General features: G+C 34.8%; 1 protein-coding gene across 2 annotated transcripts; it reads right to left on the bottom strand.

Moving 5' to 3' along the window:
• Positions 1 to 3,331: 3,331 nt before the first annotated feature.
• On the bottom strand, positions 3,332 to 5,451 carry LOC124419616. Of its 2 annotated transcripts, none has more exons than XM_046949793.1 (2): positions 3,829 to 5,451; positions 3,332 to 3,769 (listed from the first exon to the last, which is right to left on the bottom strand). In XM_046949793.1, exon 1 carries the CDS (start codon positions 5,196 to 5,198, stop codon positions 3,984 to 3,986), a length of 1,215 nt encoding a protein of 404 aa, XP_046805749.1. In that variant the 5' UTR covers positions 5,199 to 5,451; the 3' UTR covers positions 3,332 to 3,769; positions 3,829 to 3,983. The 2 variants fall into 2 exon arrangements, with proteins under 2 accessions (XP_046805749.1, XP_046805750.1); XM_046949794.1 differs by having other exon boundaries at positions 3,835 to 5,451.
• Positions 5,452 to 11,283: the final 5,832 nt, after the last annotated feature.

Raw genomic sequence — 11,283 nt, 5'->3', positions numbered from 1 at the left:
TGCTACCTGTAGTTTGCTTACAAGGCTTACAACTCTATTGGGGGGTTCAGTTGTACGGGGGCTAGGTGAAATAATGGACCGATGTTAACAATTTTCAATAGACTTCATCTACGGTTCAATAGAAGATCATGTGCCAAATTTCATTGAATTATCTCCAAAATTACGTCCTCTAGTTTGATTACAAATTTACATGCACGGACAGACGGACATAGCTAAATCGACTCAGAAAATGATTCTGACCGATTGGTATACTTTATAGGACCAATATTATTGTGCGTTTCAAACATTAGCAAAAACGCCACTAAAGTGGTTGGTTGGTTGGTTTACGTGGTAGTTCACTACACGCGAACTGTCAAGTAGAATCAAAGAGACCCCGTTTTGACCGGACCACTCCACTCGTCAGATGTTGAATTTGTAGTATTAGATCCAGCCCGTAGCTGTGAGAAATCTGAGGATATCATTAAGCCTAAAGACAGATATCTCGCCAAGGTTAGATATGAAGTAATTGCCAAGGAAGCGGTTTCTCTTTACGGCCAGAGCAGGGCATTCACAGAGGAGATGGAAGACCGTTTCTTCCTTTTCCCTGTCTTTGCAACTGCGACAGTGATCATTGAAAGGGAGCCCAAGCCGACTTGCGTGTCTGCCTATTACCCAGTGTCCTGTTATTACTGCTATCAGCCTCGATATGTCCCGCCTACTTCGATTTATAAGGTGTCTTGTGCGTTTCTCATTGAAGGAGGGCCACAATAACTTGGCCCCTTTACATGTGTCTAGGTTATTCCATCTATTTTCAGCTTTTTGAAGAAAGAATCTGAGGATATTGCTCTTGATATAACTTAACGGAGTTGCTACTGGAACGGCGTCGGAGATATCAAGAGCAGATCCCGTTCTTGCAAGCTCATCTGCCTGTTCATTACCGTAGTAGTCCCTATGCGCAGGGACCCAAACAAGGGTAATGTCAGACAGCCGACCCAGCATTGACAGATCCTTCTTGCATTGTCTGACTAATAAGGAAGTAGTAGTATAAGAGTTTAGTGAGAGAAGTGCCGCTTGACTATCGACAAAGATTCCTATGTTGCCGCGAATATTGAGGTCATGTAACACCCTACAGGCTGACATTATCGCAAAAATTTCAGCCTGAAAGACACTACAGTTGTTGGGAAGACGATGGGATATACTTACCCCAGCTTCTTCACAAAAGACACCAGAACCAACGCCGCAGTTCATTTTAGAACCATCTGTAAAGATTCTGGTGGTATATTCGCTCGGTAGATTACCTCTACACCACTCGCTCCTGGAAGGAACTCTTACTTTGAAGACTCTATCAAAGTCCGTGTGTAGGGTAATATAGTCGGATGGTTGGTTCAAGATTGGAGGTAGCAAGCTTAAAATCTTAGCGTGTCCATATGTTCTTGATATCCAACTTCCGGATGAATTAAGTCTTACTGCGCTACAAGCAGATATGGTCATTATGTGCAGATCTATGGGTAGGATATGCAATATAGTGTTCAGAGCTTCTGAAGGACTAGTTCTTATGGCACCTGTTATCCCAATGCATGCTGATCTCTGAACTTTGTATAGTTGATCCACAACAAACTTCTTCTTAGTTGAAGTCCACCATACAAGAGATCCGTATGTAAGAATAGGACGTACTATGGCTGTGTACATCCATTTAACTATGTTGGGACTAAGTCCCCATTTCATTCCAAACATCTTACGACAGGTATAGTAGGCGACCGTTGCCTTCTTGACTCTGTGCTGGATGTTGAGTTTCCATGATAATTTGGAGTCTAGAATAGTTCCTAGATATTTGGCATTGTTTGATAAGGGGATTTCGCGGTTTTTAACCGTGGCAGGTTGAAGCTTGGAATCTTGGTCTTTGTTGTGAATAGTACCAGTTCTGTCTTACTTGGATTTACTCCTAGACCACTGTCTGTGGCCCAATTACTGAGTAGCACCAGAGCACCAGACATAATATCGCTAATCACGTCTGGGAACATTCCTGATACCAGTATCACAACGTCGTCCGCATAGGCAACGACCTTTATCCCTCTGTTGTCCAGTTCCTTAAGAATCGTATTAACAACGATAAGCCAAAGTAGTGGAGAGATTACACCGCCCTGAGGTGTGCCTCGTTCAACTCGTTTGGACTTAACGCTGTTACCAAGACTTGCAGTAATAATTCTAGATTTCAACATAGTTACCAACCAGTTGCTGATATATTCTTCAACATCCAGATTAGCGAGAGCTTGTTGAATTGCAGAAGTATTTACGTTATTGAAGGCACCTTCTATGTCTAAGAAGGCTCCCATAGTGTATTGTTTGAATTCGAGGGATCTTTCTATAACTCTTACAACCTCATGTAGAGCTGTCTCAGTAGATCGTCCTTTAAGGTAGGCATGTTGACTGGTTGAAAGCCGTGATGAGCTCTCTAGCCGTTGCCTAATATGTGAGTCGATGAGTCTTTCCAGCGTTTTGAGTTGAAAAGATGAAAGACTAATTGGACGAAAGTCCTTCGCATTTTCATGACTCCTTTTGCCAGCTTTGGGAATAAAAACGACCTTAACCTTTCTCCAGTTTACCGGAACATGGTTGAGAGAGAGGCTGAGCGTGTATATTCTATGAAGCCAGGGGATGATATATTCTTTTGCACTTTGTAACATCTTTGGCAAAATGCCATCAGGCCCTGGTGATTTGAAAGGGAAAAACTATCAATCGCCCATGAGATTCTATCATAAGAGATGATATTTTCATTGATTCCCGTTAGAGTCCTACTGTCAGTGAAGATTTCCTTGACAGCATCTTTGCAGCCAGGGAAGTGAGTATTCAGTAGGATGTCAAGAGATTCTGCCGAGGATTCTGACCAAGTGTCGTCCTTCCTCTTAATATAGGTTGGATTAGATTGGCCTTTAGCAAGAATTTTGCTAAGTCTAGCAGAATCCTTTGTGTTATCTATAGATTCGCAGAAACTTCTCCATGAGGTTCTTTTTGCGAGTGCTATAGCTTTCTTATAAACTTTTAGTTTGTCGCGGTATGGCTGCCACGATTTATTGTTGTAGCATGTGTTAAAGGCCCTACGTGTTTCCTTACGTAGCTTAGATAGTTCCGAATTCCACCATGGAGGGAAGCTTTTCTTTGCCTTTGTGATTGGACAGGAGACTTCGAAAGCCTTACCTAAGACTTTGCTAAAGTGTTCTTCTATCTTTTCAAGCCCAGTGATTGAATCATCAACCACTGGAGTTTTCTTGAGCTTATGTCTAAGGATCCCTTTATATTTGAACCAATCGGTTCTTCGTGGGTTCCTATAGACCATTTTTACCGTCGAGTTTTGTAATATAATATCGAAGAGGATCCAATTGTGATCTGAAAAAGATTTTTCATTGGATACCCTCCACCTATCAACTGATATTTTAGATCTGTCGCTAATGAGTGTAATGTCCAGTACTTCCTCCCACCCATTATAATTATCCGTACTTGGAAAAATGAAAGTAGGTTTGTTGCCAGAGTTACATATGTTTAGGTTGTTAGTATTAATGAAATTGAAGATTGACTCACCCCTTTCATTAGTTTCGCTGCTACCCCAGATTGTATGCCTTGCATTGGCATCACAGCCTAGGATTATGTCGTCAGATGTCTCAATTACGGCCAGGAGATCGCTCACTTCGTCTGGTGGTGCTGTCTTCTCATGTGCCATATAGCTTGAGGCAATCATGAAGCTTCTGTTGTGCGGTAGCTCGACCTTTGCGACTGTTAGGTCTTCTGAGCTAAGCTGTGTACAAAGAAAAATGTTAATCGATTTTTTAGCAATTAGACATGATCGTGGCCTACCATTACTTCTTGCATATAGTATGTTGTATGTAGATGCTGGGAACCCTTTAACTTCTGAGTCCGTGACCCAGGGTTCTTGAACCAGGCAAATGTCCAGGTTTTCCTCGGCTAGGAGAACCCGTAGATTGTCTGAAGCACACTTTGAGTGCTTCAGATTAATTTGCACTATCTTTAGTGCCATTGTCAGGTTTAATAGGTGGCTCGGAGAGTTTCATGCCAGTGAGCAGAGAGTTGGCAGCTTCCATCTCATCCGTCTCTTCACTCCCCGATTTTGTCGGCCGGAACACCTTTACTTTGGCGCCCCTAACCCCAAAGAACAGCCTAAAGCCCACCTTCTCCAGCTCAACGGAGCCAGCTTCTGTGATGGCGAGAATTAGACATGTGTGCCCTTCGCCTTGTTCTGTGCGGATGATAGCCCAGTCATTCATGTGTATGTTGGGATTCTGCCGTTTGAGGCATTCCAACATCTTGGGTGCTTCGGCGCTCATCTTTGGTAACCAAACTCTTGCACGAGGTCTCATTGGAATTTCCTCAGCAGGGATTAGTTTAAGGCTTAAACCTACCCATGCATCTCTAATCTTAGTGATGCATTTGTTGAGGAACCCCTTTGAGAATTCGTCCAGGCATTTGATCACCCTGTATCCCCGGTGAATCTCACTGGAGTCAAAACGGGGTACCTTGTCGTCTTTGTTAGTGAGCAAGTGTTCCATAACGAGCTCAGTTAATTTAGACTCAATGGCACCCCATTTTGTTACTACAGGGTTGATGGCCCCATCTTTTTCAGTAACCAGAGCCATTAGGAGGTGGTCCTTCACCACTTCGTTAAATGGTCTTCTGGCAGTTGTCGTGATGGCTACAGGTCCCGGAGTGGTTTTGCCTTCTATTACCTTCCTCCTTTTTGGCGATTTACCATCCTCAACCTGTGAGCGGTTTCGCTTGGACCTTTCGGTTTCAGCAGCCATTTTGGATGTGCTGGTTGCGGTCTCCAAAAACTTTTGGTACTCATCCACCACAGCTTGATATTTGACGCGATCATCTTCATCGCGTTCATGAGGTGTACCATTAGCAGCATTCTTGGCAATCTTGTCGAGAATGAAAACAGCCTTGGTATATCTAGCTTTGAGGATGTCTTTCTGACTTTTCCTTTTTGGCCTTTTTTTCCTCGAATTGTCGCCAGCCTTGGCGTCGGATTGAGGAGTATTTGTCGGGCTTTTTGAGGGTAGGAGAGTGCTATGTCTTTCATTCCCACTACCTGAAGGACTCACTACCGTCTCTTGACTAGAGGCGAGAAGTTCGTCCTCGGATGAGGATCCAATCTCATCCTTTCTTCGTTGTTTTTGTTTTTGTTCTTTTTCTGTGTTAGTTTCCATATGTTGGTCCCACGAGTAGGCACGTAAGGGAAGAGACGATCCATGCAGTGACGGCGTACATGGACTAGACTAGGATTTACAACCGGCCCGTGTCGTGGCACCGGAGGGGAGCTGTTAGCGACTAATCTTCTTTAACCACTGATTAGCCATTCAGATTCTCGGCACTGCTACCAACCACCTTAACCTTACAAGTGGGGGATGGGGATGGGGAGGAGACGGGATTGTTTATAGCAAAATTGGGAATTGAGGATAGGAGGGATAACCTTTGGTCATGAAGGCTTTTGAGTTCAGTGTCTTCCAAATACAAAGGGCTTATGCCGAGTGTATTTGCAATGCAAAAGAACCACAGCTAACACTAAAGCCACCACATCGCGGCAAGATTGTTATCCAGGTAGTGTAGGGTATAAAAAGCAAACGATTGTTAGGAAACAAATTGTGCATATTTTTTCTGTGTACATAAAACATAGCATAATCTATATATTCATTTTAATTAATTTAATTTTAGTTTTTACATAATTTTACACGAACATATTTCTCTAATTAGCTGTAAAAGCTTTAAAAAGTTGCAGAACAAATCAGTAGCTTAAAAATACTCTTTTTAACATTCTTTTTACATACATTTTGTAAAATGCTGCCATGACCAATGTTATCCTACTTCTGTCTAAGTGTCGATTTAGCAGAAATACACTGACAGTGGTATTAACAGCTTTCTGCGTTATAAACAAGAGTACAATGACCACTATGGTGGTATGGGGTATAAAACATCTTAATGTTCAATATATAAAATAAACTAAGGTACAGTCTATAATGGATATTGAGCTAAAATCAACTTCAAAGAAAATAAGTTTTAAATATAATTCTTTATTAGTTAAAATTAATTACCATTATGTCTAATACAAAAATTAGCTGTGCTAAATTATATGTTTTAATTAGTTTATTCTAAAAAAAAACGAGTTTAAACTTTTACTAAAACCTATATTAAGTTATATGCTATTTTCATCAATGAACTTTAGCCATTTAAGCATAAAATAAAAGGCTTTGTTCACCTTTTTCTTTAATCTTTAACACAGTTTTTACTATGTTCATTTTTTGCTCAGCAGCATTTTAAATTTAAAACAATTAAGAAAATACTGCCGTTGACATGTAACCCTTTTTTCTTTTTATTCTAAAACACTTCTTACTTTGTTGAAAATACAAGTACAATAAACAAGACTGAGAAAAAAAATGTTTAAAAAAAGGCTTAAACAAAAGAAAAATGGCCTTAAGTATTTTATGTCATTGGTGACCACTTTAAAAGTCATTTAAGTGTCTTATAGAGAAATTGCTTGTAAAAAAAAGAATAAAGAAAAAGAAAATACCAGTAAATAATAAATAATATAAACTTTATTTTTTGTTATTTTCAATACTTACATAACATTAACTCGGAAGTTATTATGGTATTTAAGGGACAAAATGATTATTATAAGTAGATTATAATATTTGAATAAAAGGCCAACTTTGGAAAAATAAGTGTAAAATATTTTGAGTGTTCTTCTCTTTTTCTTTATGTCTTTATAGAGATAAATACTATTTTGCTTACAACTTATGCTCATAGTGACATAAGGAGGATATTATTTATTTGTTCTAGTGTTTGTGACGCATATAAAATAATTATTAAAACATTTTGAAACCCAGGATCAATTTCAATTCTTACAGCCTTCTTTAATTTTATATTAAAAATGATTTCTTCAATAAGTTGTTGCAAAATAAACCAAATTTCAATTCAAAAGAATGACTGCAGCATTTTTAGTCTTTTTACATACATACTTAAGATATCCATATACATATGTATTATACAATTCTAAATCAAAAAGATTTGTTTCTTTAAAACTCATCAATCTCAATAAAAATCCTTCAACCACAAAAAACAGAAATCTCTAACAACTTAAAGGAAATCTGAAGAACAAAACTTTATTTAATAAAATTAAACTAACCATCAATCTTTTATAACAAATGTTTTTTTTTTGCCATCTTACTACTCGTTTAACAATTTTAATCATTTTATCAAAAATAAATTTACATTTCATTTCATCGTGTTAAATATAACACGAGAAAAAAGGTTTTATCTGTTTTCGGTTATACAAAAAAACAAAAAACGTTAAAAATTAAAACTGAAATAAAAATGAATTAATAAAATGTAGACCTTCGAAAGGACATCATAATTAATTGTTCTTTTATTGTTTATGTCGCGTGTTCGTTGTACATTCAGACACCTTTCAGCTTAATTAAAAGGTTTCTTTACAAAAATACATTAAATTGAAACTGAATATGAGTAACAGAAGCAGATACAAAACGTTGGTCACGCAATACTAATAAGGAAATGAAATGTTTTCTTAATATTCCCATTAAGAATAAAAAGGAGAAAATGCATCATACGAGTTTAGATAATAAAAGTATTGTTGGGATACAAACAGGTCTTTTAAAGATAATATTACATTTGAATTTATTTAAGAAAGAAGATTCAACTTATTTCCATAGGGAATTCACTATAGTGTTTCTATTGCATAGAGAAAATTCTCTGGAGGAAATTAAAGTTGAAAAACTCTGAGAGAAGCAATTTTTGGAAGCTTTGTGAAGATTCTAAATTGTAGTTTAATAAGAACTAAGTGGATATGTAAAAATCAATTTTTGATTAGATATAAAAACGATCACAGATTTATTATAGCTTCTGAAATAATTTTAATATATTTGTTTTTGGATGGAAAAAATCTATAATTATTATCAATTTGTCTCTATATTTTACATTTTCACTCAAAAATTTATTTATTTTATAAAAGTAAGCACTATTCTCGTATTTTTATAAAAATTAAATTAAATAATAAAATATAGAGACAGAAACTATAAAACGGAAACTTTTGGTAATTTTTCGTTCTTCAAAAGGTATTTTTTTGAATTTTCCACAATATTAAATCAGGAAATATATAAATAAGAACCTATACAATTTTATTTTTTTTAATTTAGTTTAATATTAAGCCCAGAAACATGAAATTACTCACCTAGATCCCGAAGTTCATCGAAAGGTATTTTTTAAATCTAACAAGTATGAGTGTTATTTTCGGCTATACCAAATCTTATATACTCACAATCAAATCGTATATCGTAAAAGGAATGCTACCTTATAAACATTAGGGTGATATTAAGGATAGGGCTTAAGTCAATTATGTACCTCTTTCAAACTCTTTCAAATTAATTAATTTTGTATAACTTTCAAACCACGAACCAGTGTTAATTATGTACTAATTGTTATAAAATTCGGGTGAAAGATTTTGGTTCGTAAACCAATTCGAATTTCTATAAGGGGACTTTATATGCGAGTGGGGTTAATAATGATCCGTTACTCATAAAATGTATTAAATAGATTACGCATCTTGTTTAAATCGAATTACATCGCTACACTCGTATTTTTAAATATCATCATAATTGTAATGAAGAATTATGTTCCTGTAAAACTTATGTTTATGTCGAAATTTATCGCTTGGGGTAAAAACATCAGCCGATATTGCTAATATTCAAGACCAAACAAACTACAGCAAAAAATAATATTCAGCTCCCAAGCTCTTTCCGTTAGAACACTATCATGCTTTCATCAGACAGACAGACGGACAGACATTACTAGATCGTCTAAGAATTTTATAAGGACGCAAAATATATGACAGAATCAATACAACCCCAATATTATCTGATGGTGAGTATAAAAATATGAAATAAGGTATGAAGAGCTCGAATTAAATGAGAGACTTTAATAAGAGACCTATCAGAGCTTTTAGTTCTTCAAAAGGTACGTTTTGAAGAAAAAACTAAAATAGACAATATGCCCAATAGTCGAAAAATCACACTGATTTTCACTGATGATAATTTTGTTTAATCTTAATATTTCCTATTAAATATGTACCAATATAAATAATTGATTTTAATAAAGAGGTCATTTATTGATTTTAATACATTGAATTATTTCTTTATTTTAAATTTATAGTTTAAATATACAATGTTCTTTAAATTTAATTGCTTTTGTGGTATACGGTATAACAAATACATGAACATTTAAGTTAACATCCCTTGATTCGTTTAATACCATAAATATACAATCCAGATGTACTTTCTAAGTATTCCTTTCAAAAGTATAATGCTCTAACTTGTCAAAGTCTATGTCGTAACAATCATTGTCTGTTTAGTCACCGAATGTCACAAAACTTTGAAAAAGAAAAATAAAAAGTTGAATGAACTGCAACCTAACATCCAGCGACTAAATGTAGTTAAACCATAATAGACAAATGCCTATTTTAAAATTCACACTTTTTCTGTTGTCTAGCAAAATGTTTATAAATATTTGAAAACTTTATCTTAACAATGGTATAGAAAATTCTAAAATGAAACTTAGAATAATATAAAATACTTGAATTTATCTATGTATGTATGAGTTGCAAGTCTTCCACTATTATATTATTTAGAAAACTATTTATATTTAATTCAGTTGTTTGCCTAATTGTCTCTGCTATATTTAGTCTTTTTTTGTAGTTATTTATTCATATTAGAAATTCTTTTGTGAAAAGTTAAAAAAGGCAAAAAAGTGGAAATTAAACCATTTTATAACTGTTGTTGTTTTCATTTCATTTCCTTTTATTTTAGTTATTGTTGCTACCAACTATTCTAAGAGGCTTTTTATGTAAAAAAGCCATAAAGTGAGCAATTAGTTGCGCCATAAAGTGAAACAACAACATCAGCAACATCAACTATAACTATAACAAAAACATTTAACTATATACCATTTTGGCTGCAGGTGTTAAACAAAAGAGTTGTTTTTGCAATACACTTTCTTTTCTGTTATTCTTGTTATAGTTTTTGTTATTTTTTTTTTCTACCCAGATGCCTGAAAAGTGGTACACAATGTAAACAATGTAATAGTGTGAACCTGGCTAAAACAAAGTAGTTTTTATTCATACAATAGCTTTGGATGCAGCAACAACTACAAAAATATAAACATTGTAAGTATGTTTGTATAAAATATTTATGCAACACCTACATACCAACAAATGGAGTAGAAAAACGTTAAAAACTATAAAAAAGATACATTCACTCACTTTGAATATCATTTGTGCAACCAACATTGTCATCTGTTGAAACAATATACATACTAGTAGCATTGGCAACATCATCATCAGTGACTACAAAGATTACAATGACAGCAACATCAACACTTTTGTAAAGAGTTACAAACATTTATGTATTTAGTTGCCAATAGCACGTCCTGTATTTGAGCCATTTTTATGAATGAACGAATGAATTAATTTAATTTTTTTTATTCCAGTTGTACTCTGCAGTGAGGAAGTAAAACTAAAGCTTATTCAGCGTAACCAACACAACTTTTTATGATTGCAAAGTATAAATTTAAAGGTTTCATAACTACCGTAAAGTAGCCTATTGGTTGCTAAGAAGTATTAGCTTAGTAGACTATTATTTTTATCTGTTTGTTTGTATGTATAAATTTTTTTATTTACTATCTACGAAAAAGTCGCTAGACTCTAGTATGGACGAGACTAAAGTCTGATTTATTGAACATTATAAAATTTTATCAGATTAACCTTATTTTTATTCCACATTTGTATTGCCTTTAAAAACAACTTTATGATTTTTAATATATTTTTTTAAAGTGTAAGATTTTGCCTTACAAAAAATCATCTCTCACCTTAATAAAAGGTATACGCTACTTATTTTGGGGAGGCCTCAAATTAAAACCGCAATACATATTCTGAATTTATTCCTTGGTTGACTGTATTTTTATTCCTTTTTATCTTATACAACAAAATAATATGAAATAAAACATACAATATAACTCTTCTTAGAGAATTCTTTTTTAAAATCGATATACATATGGTGGCGGCTATGTAAAGTGGCCTATAACAGTCTTAATTGATTGTTTTCATAAAAAAATGTGTTTGTGTGGCTAATAATAAAAACAACTCTTTATTCTTTATTTACACGTAAGTTATTCTAAAGTGCACTTTTCGTATAAAAGTAAAAAAAAAAATATTCAAGTGGCACATACGAA

Source organism: Lucilia cuprina, chromosome 4, assembly GCF_022045245.1.
Source record: "Lucilia cuprina isolate Lc7/37 chromosome 4, ASM2204524v1, whole genome shotgun sequence".
NCBI classification, from domain to species: domain Eukaryota; kingdom Metazoa; phylum Arthropoda; class Insecta; order Diptera; family Calliphoridae; genus Lucilia; species Lucilia cuprina.
The sequence above is the reverse complement of the archived record's forward strand: the minus strand, read 5'-3'. Positions and strand labels throughout refer to the sequence as shown.

Bases quoted from the DNA above. Each gene is read 5' to 3' on its own strand.
- LOC124419616 (XM_046949793.1), bottom strand. From the start codon at position 5,198: ATGGAAACTAACACAGAAAAAGAACAAAAACAAAAACAACGAAGAAAG.